Source organism: Theropithecus gelada, chromosome 1, assembly GCF_003255815.1.
Source record: "Theropithecus gelada isolate Dixy chromosome 1, Tgel_1.0, whole genome shotgun sequence".
Classification (NCBI taxonomy): Eukaryota; Metazoa; Chordata; class Mammalia; order Primates; family Cercopithecidae; genus Theropithecus; species Theropithecus gelada.
In genome coordinates this window covers 183,435,432-183,452,652 of record NC_037668.1, presented here as the reverse complement: position 1 = coordinate 183,452,652, position 17,221 = coordinate 183,435,432, and the positions used below count along the sequence as shown (strand labels likewise).

At 42.0% G+C, this 17,221-nt stretch overlaps 1 protein-coding gene across 1 annotated transcript; it reads right to left on the bottom strand.

The window, feature by feature from the left end:
• Nucleotides 1–943: 943 nt before the first annotated feature.
• On the bottom strand, nucleotides 944–16,755 carry RNASEL (ribonuclease L). The gene is made up of 7 exons (XM_025397584.1): nucleotides 16,639–16,755; nucleotides 12,819–14,461; nucleotides 11,240–11,325; nucleotides 9,224–9,429; nucleotides 8,422–8,554; nucleotides 3,566–3,699; nucleotides 944–2,891 (listed from the first exon to the last, which is right to left on the bottom strand). The coding sequence occupies exons 2-7, from the start codon at nucleotides 14,296–14,298 to the stop codon at nucleotides 2,705–2,707; spliced, it is 2,226 nt and encodes a 741-aa protein (XP_025253369.1). The 5' UTR covers nucleotides 14,299–14,461; nucleotides 16,639–16,755; the 3' UTR covers nucleotides 944–2,704.
• Between the last annotated feature and the right edge of the window lie 466 nt (nucleotides 16,756–17,221).

Sequence of the window (17,221 nt, the reverse complement as noted above, 5' to 3'; positions counted from 1 at the left end):
ACCTCATCTAACACTAATTACCTCCCAAAGACCCCATCTTCAAATACGAACACACTGCGGGGGCGGTTAGGGCTTCAATGTATGAACTTGGGAGGGACACAATTCAGTCTATAGCAGTAATTAAGAACAGCGACAAGTAAAACTGGGTGTGTAGTATATGCCAGGCACTGTACTAGGCACTTAGGCGAGCCTGAGAGAAAATCTCCACAGAAAGGAAAAAGGAAAGCTGAATTTCCCAGGGTCTCCTCCAGAGGAAGGTTGTGCTGTTCTTTACCCAAATCATCTTGAAAGCCCACTGTGTCCTAAAATTGATGGAGTACAGAATGGAAGAGCTGACCCAGGGCTCAGCTCCAAGACTTACCTCTCTCCCAGGCTGCAGCTCCAGTAAAGATCCACCAAAAATCAAATGTTAAACGTTCTTCTCAACCTGTGAATTCAAGGAGTATCTTATAACTTAAACACACTACATACTTATACCAGGCACCATGTGAGGAACTGGGATATGACCTCTCCCTCTCAGGCCTATTGGAGAGACACGTAAATGCCACCAACTGCTGAGTAAAACATATGGGGATAGAGCTTTTACCCCCGAGCAAGAGCGCAGAATCAGCCTGCCTAACACAGGACCTGATATGAACTACATGCTCAATGAAATGTTTGTGGTGATGACAACTGAATGAGAACTGTTTGCAGAGTGTCAACAGAAACTCTCAGAGAACTCAAGCAGAGGGAAAAATGATCATTTCCTCCTTTCTCTCGCTACGTGCTAGGCCCACATTGTTCCAGAATTACTAGAGAGTCAAAAATAGCTCCTTTTTCCATTTTCAGACAGCAGGATGTCCTTTCTTAAAACTTACCCAGGAATTACTTAGCGAATATTTCCTATTGTAGATATCACCCACTCCCTGAAGTGGAAATGTCACTTAAAGAAAATCAGACTAAATAAGATGATTTAAAGTTTTATTGAGTAAGCTTCACAAATGGGCATGTTGATTGACATATCCAGGTGCTCATTACAAATCAGACAACCAAAGCTTCATTTTAAAAGTTAAAGCAATCTTGCTGCTCATAAAATATTTTTTAAGCCTTAAATCTGTTCCTAACCAACATTTAATTTCATTTGGTGATATCTATTTATCCATTGCTAGATACCTCCTTTTCAGAAAGAACCTAAGGTACTGTTTTATTCCCATTACAAAGTTCCATCTAAACCACCACAGTAATTCATGGAAAGAACATCAGACTTAGCACCAGAAAATTTGTTCAAATCAAGACAGTAACACTTCCTAGCTATATGTCCTAGAGGAAATCAAAATGTTTCTAACCTTAGTTTCCTCATTAGCAAAATAAGGATAACAATGTTGACCTTAAAGGATTGTTTTGAAAATTAAATAAAATAAAATATGCAGATGTAATGTATACATTATAAAGCACCAGAAAATGTAAGGCAGTATTATTATTCATGTACGAAGATGGTTCATTCATTATTCAATGCATATTTATTGAACATTCCCACTTGGCAGACTTTTTGCTTGGCAATGAAGATACAAAGTCAAGAAAAGATAGCCATCACCCGTAAGGAGCCTACATTCCAGTGGAGGAACCAAAACTAAAAGGTGGAGGAAAGCTCTGGGTGCTTGGGGCCAGAAAGAGCTCCTAGACTGGGTATGGGAAGTGAGGGAGGCCTGGGAGCCTCCTGAGGGGTTGACACCAGAAGGAACTCCATCGCTACACATTCAGCAAGAGTAAACAAATCTGAGTCCCTCCTCTGCGGGGTGGTCCACACACTCCACAGTCCTGGGCCCTAAGATAGTTCAAAAGCATCCCAACCCCTTAGGGCAGGCTTTCTCAACCTCAGCACCATTGATATTTGGTCTGGATAATTCTTTGTTGCAGGGGCTGTCCTGTGCAAGGTAGGTTTGGCAGCATCCCTGGTCTTGACTCACTAAATGCCATAGCATGCGCCCCACAAAGCTGTGACACCAAAAACTTCTTCAGACACTGCTAAATGCTCTCTGCAGTGCAAAATTGGCCCTAGTTGAGAACTACTGCCTAAGGTCATGGAAAACCAATGCAGTTGGTTCTGGAAGGAGTGGAATTCATGCACCCAGTGCCCAGACTTATACTAGATGCTCAATAAATACTGAATGAATGAATGAGTGAATGAGCTTCCTGGAGCCCCTATATATGTTTTGGGACTCATCTGGAAGAGCCCTGGAAGGATAGTTAAGTTTTAAGGTGCCCAAATGAGAGGTACCAATAACACCACGTCCATTTATAAAGTGCTAGGAATAAATTGAATAAGCTTGGGCCAGTAGCTCACACTCTCTGAGTCTCAGGTTCCTCAGTTCTTAAATGGGGATGATAATCCCTGTGTTGCAAGATCATTGGGAAAATTAAATGAGAGAATTGTAACATATGCAGCATTAGGGGTCAAGGCACTCATTCTTTTGGTGCAATTGACAAAAGGAATCTTAGCAGAGTGTCGTCCCAGTTAGTGGATAAGGCTGATGGACTAGTGTAGTCTGGGCATATACTGCTTTTGTTATAGACATATGGAATACACAATGCCAGGGACTGACATATCAGCTATACAACTCATCCCTCATAAGCAACCTGGTGAGTTAAAAGGCCCAGAACGTTGTGACTTGCCAAGGACTTTACAGCTAATAAGTAGTTCCCTGAACTCCAACAAATCAGTCCATCAGCACCCAGGGCTGGCCAACCTACTGGTCCCACCAGCTCCATCACACTGAGGCTTGTTTGAACTGTGGGTTTGGGGGAAATGCTTTCTATATTCTGTGTTCTGTAGTTTTGTATAGACATAGATCACCAGATCTGGAAATGTCTTCTGAAAATACCGGGAAGGGTCTCCAATTTTTAATTTCATCCTGAAATAAAACACAAATGGTTCAGCATGCTTGCCCCAAATTATTCTTCCCCACTTCACAGCATATGGCCCTGAAGATCTCTTTGCTCGCTTGATTTCTATTGCAGAATGAATAAGGACTTTGGATCTGACAGAGCAAGACTCCACCCCTGACTCTTCAACTAATTGTGCAACCTTTGGCCACAATCTTTCTGCACTTTAGATTGTTCATTCATAAAATGGAAATAGTGCAATGCCACAATCCTCTACCTATAATTCCAAACTCTAGAAGAGCCCTGAACTGTAAGACTTTTTTGTGAGTTTGTAGCTAATATTTTTGTCAGCAAAAGTTGATCGAACTAATGTGGGCTATTTTTAGACGTATGTAACTCTACATTCACTTTATCTAGCCATCCAGTCTCCTGTGTTACTTCACAGAAGGGAGTCACTAGCTCCTGTTCAATTTGTTTTACCATTTATCCAACAAAAAAATAACAAAGAAGATGAAAGCCTGCTGGACATGTCCCTCATTAATTGTAAGGCCACAGTGATAGCCCTTTTACACAGAGGGAAGGAATTACTTTTCTTTCATCAAAATAAATTTTCTTTTTTTCATCATAGATATAAACTTAGAATTGGATTTTTTAAATTGTTCTCATTTCACATATAATTTGTAGGAATGAAAGCAATACTTACTTTTTAAGCTTTTCTTCATCAATGTGTTCTCCCAAATTCCGGATGAACTTTAGCAGATCACCCACAGTGTTCTGGTAGAAATTGCCATTTTTTTTATAAAACTCGTTCATTTTTTTCATAACATCTGCATTAATCTAAAAAAACAAAAAATAACACAAAAATGTGGTAGCAACACAAAATAAATCATGATGGAATATTCATACCAAAAGGCAAAATATAAATTTGAATATATTCATATATTCTATAATTACCAACTAATTAATAAAGCAAAATAATTTTAAAAGGGAAGTAAATGCTGTATACCAAAATGCTAACTATAATTGTGTCTGGGCCGGGCGCGGTGGCTCACATCTGTAGTCCCAGCACTCTGAGAGGTCTTAATGGGCAGATCACCCGAGGTCAGGAGTTTGAGACCAGCCTGGCCAACATAGTGAAACCTTGTTTCTACTAAAAACACAAAAATTAGCCGGGCGTGGTGGCACCGCCTGTAATCTCAGCTACTTGGGAGACGAAGGTAGGAGAGTCTCTTAAACCTGGGAGGTGGAGTTTGCAGTGAGCTGAGATCGCGGCACTGCACTCCAGCCTTGGCAACAGAGCGACACTCCATCTCAAAATAATACTTTTTTTTTTTTGTGAGATGGAGTCTCACTCTGTCGCCAGGGCTGGAGTGCAGTGGCGCGATCTCAGCTCACTGCAACCTCCGCCTCTCAGGTTCAAGCAATTCTCCTGCCTCAGCCTCCTGAGTAGCTGGGATTACAGGCACCTGCCACTATGCCCAGCTAATTTTTTTTTTTTGTATTTTTAGTAGAGACAGGGTTTCACCATGTTGGCCAGGCTGGTCTCAAACTCCTGACCTCATGATTCGCCCACCTTAGCCTCCCAAAATGCTGGTCATTACAGGCATGAGACACTGCGCTCAGCAAAAAAATTAAAAATTTTTAAAAATTAAAACTATATATATAATTGTGTCTGCACGTGAGATTATAAGTATGTTCAAATGTGTGTCTGTATTTTCTAAGTAAATTGTTTTCATAAGAAATTAAATATATTAAAATATGGTTAAAAAATCTTTGACTACTATACTAGGAAATTTGCTATTATACTATACAATATTTTTATCCTGTGGCCACCCTTTCAAATTCGTACTTGATTACATTTCTTTCTTTAAAAGGGCTGTTCAGACTGAAACCAGGCCTGCAACCATGGCCAAAGTGAACGGGTTTTTTTGGTTTGTTTGTTTTTGTTTTTCTAGGTATATTTCCAAAAGGAATAATTAATATTGTTAAAGTGATCACCCTGCCCAAAGCAATCTACACATTCAACGCAATCGCTATCAAAATACCAACATCATTTTTCACAGAATTAGAAAAAACAATCCTAAAATTCACATGAAACCAAAAAAGAGCCCCAACAGCCACAGGCATCTTAAGGAAAAAGAACAAAGTTGGAGGCATCACATTATGATACACTTCCAATTATTCCGCAAGGCTAAGATAACAAAAACAGCACAGTACTGGTATAAAAATAGACACATAGATCAATGGAACAGAACAGAGAACCCACAAATAAAGCCACGTATCCACAACCAACTGATCTTTGACAAAGTCAGCAAAAACACACACTGGGAAAAGGATACACTATTCAGTAAGTGGTGCTGGGACAATTAGATTGCCGTATGTAGAAGATTAAAACTAGACCTTTCTCTCACACTGTATACAAAAATCAACTCAAGATGGATTAAAGACTTAAATGTAGGATCTGAAACTATAAAAATACTAAAAGAAAACCTAGGAAAAACTCTTCTGGACATTGGTGTAGGCAAAGAATTCATGACTAAGACCTCAAAAGCACAAACAACGAAAATAAAGAGAGATGGGGTTTAATTAAACTAAAAACTTCTGCACAGCAAAAGAAATAAACAGGGCGAACAAACAACCTGCAGCATGGGAAAAAAATATTTGCAAACTATGCATCCAACAGAGGACTGATATCCAGAATTTACAAGGAATTCAAACAACTTAACAATAAAAGATAATAACCTCATTAAAAGGTGGGCAAATGACATGAATAGACGTTTCTCAAAAGAAGACATACAAATGGCCAAAAAGCATATGAAAAAATGCTCTGGTGTGCAGTGGCACCATCTCAGCTCACTGCAACCTCTGCTTCATAGGCTGAAGCAATTCTCATGCCTCAGCCTCCCAAGTAGCTGGGATTACAGACGTGTGCCACAATGCTTGGCTAAGTTTTGCATTTTTAGTAGAGACAGGGTTTCAGCATTTTGGCCAGGCTGGTCTCAAACTCCTGACCTCAAGTGATCCACCCACCTCGGCCTCCCAAAGTGCTGGGATTACAGGCGTGAGCCATTGTACTCAGCCCAAGAAACCTTGTATCAAAAAGATACCTGCACTCATATGTTTATTACAGCACTATTCATAATAGCAAAGATATGGAATCCACCTCAGTGTCCATCAACAGATGATTAGATAAAGAAAATGTTTACATACATATATATATTTCAGTCATAAAAAAGAAGAATGAAATCATGTCTTTCGTAGCCACATGGATGGAACTAGAGGCCATTATCTTAAGTGAAATGACTCACAAACAGAAAGTCAAGTATCACATGTTCTCACTTATAAGTGGGAGCTCAATAATGTGTACACATGGATGTACAGAGTGGAATAACAGAATTAGAGACTTGGAAAAGTGGGAGGGTTGGAGGAGGGAGAGGGATGAGAAATTACTTAATGGGTACAATGTACATTATTCAGGTAATGGTTAAACTAAAAGCCCAATTGTACCACTACACAATATATCCATGTAACAAAACTGTACTAGTACCCTCTAAAATTTATATTTTAAACAAGGTTACTTGTTTCTTCTTGCCTGCAGGTATCCCAGGGCAACTCCTTTCATATCATAGTAATGTCATCCTCTTTCTCTGTGCTTGTCACCCTCATAGATACAGAGCCATAGATGGCTCTCATATTTAGAAAGAGTTTGGGCTACAAGATCAAAATGAAACAGTCAATAATCCAGTGGGTCACTTAGGAAGAGTAACTGATGAAAGAGCAATGCTAGTGAGGATGCTGCTGAGACTGGCCAGGTGCACTCTGTGCAGAACACCCATGAGAAATGTCAAGCATGTATGTGTGGCAGGATGGGGCAAGTCAAGAACCAATACAGTCATACAAGCTGGAAAACTTGGGCTCCAGACATATGCTAACAAAATTAATTGTGTGACCATGAAAAGGGGCAAGTCAGCAGGAAAACAAAGTGTAAAATGGGGATTAAAAAGTCAAACTTGAAGTTAAAACTTGAAGTCTATCAAAATTCAATATAAGCTCATGGAATTTCGGGAAAAGAACCAATACATTGGGAATAAAAGAACAAGTTCCTCTTTCCAGCTCTGCCAATCTCTGACTGTCCAGGCATGAGTAATTTGAGTGTGGTCTCTGAGCCTCAGTTTCCTCAGTGAATAAATGAGTTGGTAGACTTGACACCATCATAGCTTTGTGTAGTAGTGTGGCTTAAGCACATGGCCTCTGCAGCCATCCTTCCCAGCTTCAAATCCTGGTGCACCCCTTACTGGTTCTGTGTAGTTGGAAAAATTATTTGTCTGTGCCTCAACTTGCTCATCTGCAAAATATAGATGATTGTCTCAGCAGTTGTGATAAGGATTAAATGTGGTAACTCATGTAAAGTCCCAAGAACTACGGCTGCTACATAATCAAGTACTGTGTAATCATTAGCTATCATTATCACAGCTGCTTTCAAATTCCTTTGTTTCTACAAGTTAAAGTTTTAGCCAAAGTTTGATAGACATTCGTTTAGTAGAGTTATGGCACATCTACTCCATGCCAGGGATACAATAACTCACAAGACAATGGGTAGTCTCTGCCTTCATGGACCTTATAGGCTAGCAAGGAAAATGGACCATAAGCCAGTAATTATGAGTGTGATGTGCAGTCTAGAGACCAGTGAGCGAAGGAAAGCAAAACAAGAATCAGGAGAAGCAGTATCCCAGGTCAGGCCTAGGATAGGAAGCTGTTGGTTTCCAAGACCTGAAGATTATGGGTTCTCCCATAGTGCTTTGCACATGTCCCTGGGATGCCCAGCACACATCCCACAGCATCATTTCCATGGGCTTCTCAGCCCCACAGGGACACACTGTATTCTGCTTTGTATGCTCAGGGCCTTGCATGGGTCTAGCACATAATTGGTATTGTATAGATGTTTGTTAATTAATAATGAAAGTTCTGACAGTACTGACTAGATTGAGATGGTGAATAATTTTGTAGAGTTCCACTATACTTAATGCAAGTTATATGGAACTTTTCTTAAAGAGAGCAATTTGAAAGATCATCTTTTCTTCATAGTCTATTTCCTCAGGCAGAACGTAGGTCTGTGTGTGGATCCTGAGAGCTGGGCTGTTCACAGGCAGTGGAGGCAACCAGGCTGTACCCGGACTGAAACGCCTCATGGTGAAGCACTTCCCTTGGATTAAGTTCTATTTAGTCAGCTGCTCTTGCCATAATGGTAATAGGATTATCAGCCAAGTGTGAGGGAAAGGCTCGTGGGCTGGGATAAGGCTATCCAGGGGGAGCCTGAATAACAGTCTATCAGAGGGACATGGGTATGAATGCGAGAGAGAGAGAGCCAGCTTCTCTCTCTGGAAGTAGACACCCCAGTGGGGAGCCTAAGGGAATAGGAATGGGGAGGACAGGAGAGGAAATCACCTCTTTCAGGCTCTGGTTGGCCACTGGTATAAAATAAGATAGAAAAACTAACATAAAACATTACACAAATTCTTATTGCTGGAATAACCCCTGCACTGTAGGAATTATTCATACCTTAGTCGTCCACTTGTCAAAACTTACAGAATGTTCAGAAGGCCCAGGTTGCAGTAGTTTGAGGATCTCACTTTTATGTTTTCGTGTTTTGATGTCGGATTCATTTCCCACATTCCGAAGCGTCCTATAGCGGCTGAAGATGACTAAATGATCTAAATGATCATGATCACCCCATCCCTCCCTTTCCTTTTCTAGAAAAAGGAAACTGTTAGATTTTGGCGTTTTTGTGTTTTCTTTTTTTTTTTTTTTTGAGATGGAGTCTTACTCTGTCCCCCAGGCTGGAATGTAGTGGTACAATCTTGGCTCACAGCAACCTCCACCTCCCGGGTTCAAGTGATTCTCCTGCCTCAGCCTCCCAAGTAGCTGGCATTACAGGCGCCTGCCACCACGCTCGGCTAATTTTTGTATTTTTAGTAGAGATGGGGTTTCACCATGCTGACCAGGCTGGTCTGGAACTCCTGACCTTGTGATCTGCCCACCTCGGCCTCCCAAAGTGCTGGGATTACAGGCATGAGCCACCGCGCCTGGCCAGATTTTGATTTTTAATAAAAGTAATACAACCATGTCTTCAAAAATTCTGCATGATGGGAGAGGCAAGCATCTCTTTTTTTCCCTCCTTATTCTTCAGAAATGAAAAGCAGATTCCAGAGAGGTTAAGTCATCTCTCCAAGGACACACAGCCAGTAAATCCCAAGCTGAGAAAAAAGCCTGGGTCTCCTGATGTGCAGCCCAGACTTCTGTCTGCACCACCTCACCCTCTCCATCCTGGAAGCCTGTAGCATCTGCTCAAAGTTTTACTTACCTCTCCCAAGTCCAAAAGAAGGGATGACCTAACAAGTCACCCAGACAGTCCCTCACATGTTCCCCAGGGTGGAAGAGACGATGAATGAGGTCCTTAGTTTCCTCATCTGGAGAAAGTCGAACTACCTCTTCATTACTTTGAGCCTTCAGCTCCTCAAATGAGATGCTTCCCTTCTTTACCACATAGAGGACCAGCCGTCCAAGGTCCTGCACAAAAGCCGTAAATCAAGCCAAAGGTGCTTACTAATTATTAGGGTAACCCTGGAAGGAGTGGTGCAGGCTATTAGCAAACAAGATGATAGGAGGAATCTCAAGAAATTTGTAGGCTTGTTAGGGAGGGAAGACACAGATTTGTGCATAGAGACCTCTTCAAGGCAGTATATGGCCCACACCACTTAGTTTTATGAAGAGCAAAAGATACATATGAGTCACAGTTGTTAGGGCAGACTGCTCGGAGGAAGAGAGATTTGAGCTGGGCCTCAAATGTATGGATAGAATATAGATAAATTGAGGAAAGGGAGAATGCTTTAAACAAAGGGAGAACTGGGAGCCTGGCTGGGAACTGGGACTTTGGGTCTGAGGCTATATCACGCAGCAAATAAAAAAGTCAGTCTAGGCCAGGAGAGGTGCAGTGATGACCCCGGGCATTAGGCCATGGCCAGGAGGAAAGGCCAAGAAGAAGGTCGCCGAAGGAACTCTTTGCACTAGCCACCAGTCAAGGAAGGAGCCGAAATCTGGTGCCACCAAACCAGGAGGCCAGACATATGGATGGAGAGTCTTGTCCATTGGGTTGAAAGTGCAGCACCCTGCAAAACTCTCCAGGAAAGACCTACCCTGACAGGGTCAGAATCAGCCTGGGGGCTTTGGCCTATAGTGGCCAATCTCCATGCCCTCTCAGGAGCAACAGCTATTTCAGAGTCGTCATCTTTTTGGCCAAGCTTAGGTTCTTTCAAGCTGGGAATTGACCTCACTCCTCCCAGGAGTTTTCAGAGAACCTTAGTATCCGGCCTTCTTCAGAGCGTAGCCCATGAGTTTGAATTTGTGGTGAAAGAAACCTTTGTTCTCAGGTAGAAAAATAACTCCTCAATGAATATTGAAGATATTTGAAATTCTCTCCTGGAGAGAAGATGTGGCATGCTCAGTTTATTTACTTATTAAGCTAATGGAGGAAGAGAGAATCAAAGAGATACAGTAAGGGGACACAGCGACAGCCAACTCTGCACCGACCCAAGCTGTTGCACGTTCCCCTTGTCATCCTGAAAGCTCTGCTGAAGGAGAAGCCCAAGGAAATGCCGTGGCCTGCAGGGGAGTCGGGACAGTGAGCAAGATGGGGAAAGCCTTGAACATTCTTTTTTTCCTGGTTAAAATAGAAAGCCCTCCAATTGCCCATAAGAAATAAGGTAGTGAACGGTGATGGTTAATATTGTCAACTTGACTGAGTTGAAGGATGCAAAGTATTATCCCTGGGTGTGTCTGTGAGGGTGTTGCCAAAAGAGAGTAACATTTGAGTCAGTGGACTGGGAGAGGCAGACCCACCTTCAGTCTGGGTGGGCACCATCTAATCAGCTGCCAGCATGGCTAAAATAAAGCAGGCAGAAAATGAAAGAGCAGATGACTTGCTAAGACTTCTGGCCTTCCTCTTTCTCCTGTGCTGGATGCTTCCTGCCCTCAAACATCAGTATCCAAGTTCTTCAGCTTGTGGACTTTTGGACTTACACCAGTGGTTTGCCAGGGGCTCTCAGGCCTTTGGCCACAGACTGAAGGCTGCACTGTCAGCTTCCCTACTTTTGAGGTTTTGGTACTCAGACTGATCCACCACTGGCTTCCTTGTTCTTCAACTTGCAGATGGCCTATTGTGGGACTTTATGTTGTGACCATGTGAGTCAATTCTCCTTAATAAACTCTCTTTCATATATACATATGTCCTACTAGTTCTGTCCCTCTAGAGAACCCTGACTACTACATGAAAGAATAAGGAGGCAGAAAGAAGAAAGGTAAACTGGATTGTAGAATTTACCTCTAGATCTCTCTTGACTTCCTGTGGATCTCCAGTCCACTTGATGCTCTTATCAAAATCTGCCAGGTGAACAGCATTCTTAGAATCTAAGGAAAAGTGTGCAGAGGCACGTTGAAAATACTCATTCTCCATAAAGTGAGAGTCGATTGATTTACATAAATATGTAACATGCTGTAAAAATCATCATCTCCGTGGAAGGCAATAATAAACCTTATATCTGTATTGCCATTCACCCCTCAAAACACTGCCATGTGCACTGTTTCATTTGATCTATTAGGTACCTGCCAAGAGCAGCACTTACATTTTATTTTTTCCAGGTCAGGGGGTAGGAATGGATGAGGACAAAATTTTTTTATTATACTTTATGTTCTAGGGTACAGGTGCACAACATGCAGGTTTGTTACATATGTATACATGTGCCATGTTGGTGTGCTGCACCCATTAACTCATCATTCACATTAGGTATATCTCCTAATGCTGTCCCTCCCCCTTCCCCCACCCCACGACAGGCCCCAGTGTGTGATATTCCCCTTCCTGTGTCCAAGTGTTCTCACTGTTCAGTTCCCACCTATGAATGAGAACATGCGGTATTTGGTTTTCTGTTCCTGTGATAGTTTGCTGAGAATGATGGTTTCCAGCTGCATCCATGTCCCTACAAAGGACATGAATGGGATGAGGATAAATTTAACCAGCTCCTCGTTCATGCAGTTCCAGGGGCCAAAAACACAGATTTGTAAAGGAGCTATTCCCTTACACTGAGCTTAAATCTCAGTGCATGTCTATGGATCCGGTATGTACTCTGCTTAGACCTTTAGGCAAGGACAGCCTTTCCTGAGCACCTATGACGTACCAAATGACTTACTACTTCATCATCGCACTTAGACCTCATAACAAACTGATGAAGGAGGCATTATCAGTCTCAAGTGAAGAAACTGAGGCTCACAGTATCAAGGGACTTGTCTGAGGTTATAAAGCTACAAACTGGTGAGACTAGGCTTCAAGTCACCCTAATCATCGCTGAAGCCCTGGCTTGCTACCCTGTACCATATTGCTTCCTGGGACTTTCCGGTCAGCTCTGCTTTTCTTTTAACATTTAAAAGAAAATGCTATTTTTCTTTCCTTTGTTTGGCTTGGACCAGTGGATTCTGACTTGTTCTGCCTTGGAGTCTGTGTCTTCACTACATCACATCTTGTCCTGACATCCTCAACTTTGACCTCAATTTTGCCAGTAAATTTCATGGTTACTGCCAACTTGTCTGAAGGAACTCACCTCTAGGATTCTCAAATTTCTAGAGCTACTTTGATCCATGACAGGCCATCATCTGTTTATTTTGCCAATGGCAATATAAGGCTAGCCTGGTATTCTGTTGGCATCAAACAACCTCCATGTAGACTAACAGAACCCAGTTATAACTGGTAGCAGGAGACACTGCACTGTAATTATGAATTTATTGTAATGATCCTCAAATTGAATCATCCACATTTACTCTAGGCCTTTCCTCCCTGCAATGAAAAACTTTTCCTTTCATAAACAAAGATCCCATAATTTCTAAGAGAGAATTGGGAATTGGGGACTCACCTATTAAGATGTTTTGTGGTTGCAGATCCTGGTGGGTGTATGCACAGGACAAGTGTAATTCTTGAACAGCCTTAAATAGAGATGACAGGACATTTCGGGCAAACTCATCTTCCTCATTTTCCACATCTTCCCCTCTGTGCACCTCCAAACATGCTTCCAGAGTCTGCTCACAGAGAGTGACACACACAAACAAATGGCCCCTGTGGCTCTCACTCCCATAGAATGTCACCAAGTGACTGTTCTCTCGGCTGCTTTGCAGACAAGAGACTTCCTGCCGTGCACGTGGGCTGCCCTCACAGAACGTCTTCACGGCTACTTCTTGCTTCTCATAGAACCCCAGGTAGATGCCTCCTTCTGAAGTATCAGCAATTTTGTATTTTTCGTCAATAAAGAACTTGAGTTTGCCAATCATAGGGCGGTATATTCTGTGGAGATCCTTCAGGGCTGCCCCCCAGTGTGAGCTCTGAGGCTTCCAGTCTTCGGCAGGAGGGTGAAAATGTTCTTTGGCTCCATGAGAGAGAAGACACTTCACAAGGGAATGGTCATAATTCCGCCTGGCTATCATAACAAGATCCCCACAATCTGTACTGGCTCCACGGTCGCACAGCAACTTGGCGATGTCCTTCAGTTTGAGTTCAACAGCAAGCAGCAGTGCTGTTTTGCCGTCACTGTCTGTGTCATTAATCTCTATGTGCTTTTGCTCCAGAAGCCTCTCCACCAAACCCAAGTGCTTGTTCTCCACTGCCAGGATCAAGGGCGTCTTCCCTCTTTCTCCCCTCACATTGACATCAGCCCCATGGTCCAGCAGCAGATGCGTAATAGCCTCCACATTCCTATCGTGAGGGCTCAGGAGAGCATGGATCAAGGCATTTCTGCCCATATTGTCACAGGTGTTGACATCTGCCCCCATCTCGTCAAGGAGAATCTTCAAGACCTCTATGTGTCCTTCTTTGGCAGCGTCCATGAGAGCTGTGGCTCCTCCTTTCCTCAGCCGCTCTTGATCCTCCTTTGTCTTTCGCCTCAAATTCACATTTGCTCCTCTCTCATAAAGGAATTTTAGGGCTTTGACATGACCATACACAGCGGCTTCCATGAAGGCTGTGAAGCCATAAAAATCACACTCATTGACATCTGCTCCTTTAGAAAGGAAAAGTTCCAGCAGCTTCACGTTCCCCGCAATCGCTGCGACGATAAAAGGCGTGGCCCCATTCTTCTTCCTCAGAACAGGGTCGGCATCATAACGAAGCAGAAGTTCCACAATGTTCTCGTTGCTCATTTGTACTGCGTTATGCAGAGGTGTCCAACCCCCTTCCTCTTCCTGAAAATTAACATCGGCCCCACCTTCCAGCAATTTCTGGACCAGGTCAACATCTTCGGTCTGAACAGCTTTAATCAGCAGGTGATTGTCTTCCACTGTAGCCCTTCTACCGCTGGAGGACGTGGGTCCCTCCTGGGGGTTGTTATAATCCCTGGTCTCCATGACGGTAAATGCCACCTGCTACCACTTTTGCCTTTTCCTTGAGAAAATGCAAACTTACCTCCTTGCACTTAATCAAAGAAGCTTTGAGTGTAAATTGGGATTCTCTGGCAACAGAGCAGTAGTGTGAGGAAGGAACAATGTTCTCAGTCTTCTGACATTCCACCTGGCGACAAAGAGAGGTGCTTTGTCATTTTACAATAGGGAGAAAACACTTGGATTAGAGAAATTAATTATATTAGCATTTTTCTAAATATATATATTTATTTCTTATAAAACTTTTAAATTACAGAATATTATAAATATATGTAAATTCAAAATAAGAAAATTATTTCTCTAGTCCCAATGCCCAGAAATAGCCAATGATAATATTTTAGCATATTTCTATATATTTATTAAGACATTTGGAATTATACCCTGTTAGTAACTTTGTATCCTACTTCCTTTCATTTAATGCCATACCATAAGTCATTTCCTGTGTTACTGCAAAGTCTTGTAAAACATTTTTCATGGCTGTGTAATATGAAATCATACAGTTGTTTCATTTCTCTATTACTGAGTGGTTTTCAAAAATAAGTTTTAAAGGGTTTTTTAAAATTTAAAATTTAAAAATTCTAAATGATGTTGCAGCGAATTCAGCTTATTTTAGTTTATTTTCTTATGATAGATCTTATGATAGATTTCATATGATAGACTTCAAAGAATTGAATGACTATTCAAAAGATATGATTGCATTTAGGATTTTTAACCTGTATTAACGAATTGCTTTCAATGTCATATAAATATATTCTTACCAGAGATAGGTGGCTTCTTAAAAAAAAAAAAAAAAAAAGAAGACCCTGAAAATATGCACATCAATCATTTATCAATAAAAAAAGAAGAACCCTCATTCAATAGGAAAAATATATTTCTTGGCTTTTTTTTCCTTCGCATTTCTCATGTCACCATAAAGGTTGATCACTGTGTTTGCTGACTCTGTGCATGTCCTCTTTGTACAACAGTGTGCCCCTGTTTAAAGTACAGACAATATCTGACTTATGATAGTTCAACTTATGATTTTTTTGACTTTGCAATGGTGGAAAAACCATAAACATTCAGTAGAAACCACACTTCAAGTACACATACAACCATTCTGTTTTTTACTTTCAGCATAGCATTCGATAAATACATGAGACATTTAACACTTTATTATAAAATAAGCTTTGAGCTAGATGATTTTGCCCAACTGTAGCCTAATGTAAGTGTTCTGAGCACATTTAAGGTAAACTAGGATAAGCTATGACGTTCAGTAGATTAGGTGTATTAAATGCACTTTTGACTTAAAATATTTTCAATTTAGGATGAGTTTATCTGTATGTAACCCCATCATAAGTCAAGGAGTATCTGCAGTAGTGAAAAGAGCTTGTACTCTGACCTTAGGGAGATCTAAGTTTGAGCTTGTGGCTGTGTAATTTTTTACTATTACTTCCTGTAACCTTGGATTGTTGAATCTCAATTTTCTGCTTCCTGAAATGGAGACAAAAACAAATAGTCTTGTGTGTAAAGTACAGTCATGTGTGTAAAGTACAAAATATTAGCCTCTCAATGAATGTTAGAGCTAATTATATCTCTTTATGAAGAAAAAAATGCTTAACGAATTCTATTCTTTCTACACCTCTGCATATAGCTACTACACGAATAGGCAACTGGCAGCTATCAATTTCATCCAACTGTCAGTCAGATCTGAGAATTACAGATCCAGTTCAATCATCAGCCCGAAACTGTTGCCTGAATATTCAAATAACTGTATCTGCTATAGATTTCACGAAGCAACCCTTTTTCAGCAATCTCACCACTCTGACGGTTTCAAAGCCTCAAAGGTTAATCGATTAGCCTCTTAGAGGTTTAATTAATTGTGCAACACAAACACGATCACCAGGCAATGAAATCTTTGAACCAAAGTGTTTGTGTAGACAGTCCCCATTACAATCAGATGTGAGGTGGGCTGGTATAAACAAAGGAGCCGAGAAGGAGAGGAAATATCAGGAAGCCCTGAGTGGCACATCAGAGTTGAGAAGAGACTAGCCCGTGGAAGCATTGCAACAGACAATCCTGCTTTCAGTTTCACTTTCTCTGTGCGACCAGATGCCTGAGAAACCAAGGACATGGATAAATAATGTGTGGACTGTGACAGAACCCTGGAAGGGCACTGGAGGAAGATCCCTCCGGGCAGCCAAGGGCTGGGAGCTCCCCTCCCACTTCCCAAGTTCTCCAGCACCTGACCTCTCCAGTCTCCGAAGCCCAAGAATTCTTCAAGATCGACCTCTCGAACTTTTCTAAATTTCCTCCTTCTGCCCGCCTTACCTGCTCAACTCAGACGTCTGTTATTCCTTTGGCAGCCACTAAGCCTGGAAGACTGTTTGCAGCCGGAGCAGTTTCCTCCTTCTGCGTCACTGAGCAAGCAGGGCGGAGCCAAGAAAGGAGTGAGAAATGTGGTAGTGGAGGGAAAGCAGGCACAGGCTCACTCTGGCAGCAGGAGCCAAGCTTCTGCTTGTATACCTTCTGGAGGAAAGCAATGGCCACTTTCTGTCTGCTGATGAGGGATGTGATGCCCCGGGTCATGTCACTCACCTCTCAGTCTTGCAGTCTTTCAGGTGGCAGCAGCCAACTCCCTCCATCACTCTTTCATCCTTTCTTTGTCATTGCAAATTCTGGCCTTCTTGGAACAAAGGAATGGAAAGTAAACAATATTGAGCACCTATTGTGTGCCAGACACAATGCTTTACATGCAGCATGATCCCAGTTAACCCCTGACAATCTTGTTGATTATGAAACTCAGGCTCACAGAAGCCAAGTAAGCCGAAAGCCCGAGCCCTGTCACCTGCCTCGGCTCACTCAACTCACAACTCTGAGGTAGTGCGGCCTCCTCAGAAGGGCACTGGACTGG

What these genes read in the sequence shown, in the direction of transcription:
- RNASEL (XM_025397584.1), bottom strand. Translation starts at nt 14,298, where the DNA reads ATGGAGACCAGGGATTATAACAACCCCCAGGAGGGACCCACGTCCTCC. An exon ending in ACCACAAAACATCTTAATAG is followed by an intron (nt 11,326 to 12,818) that starts GTGAGTCCCCAA and finishes ACTTTTCCTTAG; the next exon opens with ATTCTAAGAATGCTGTTCAC. An exon ending in TTGACAAGTGGACGACTAAG is followed by an intron (nt 3,700 to 8,421) that starts GTATGAATAATT and finishes TTGTTTTTTTAG; the next exon opens with ATTAATGCAGATGTTATGAA.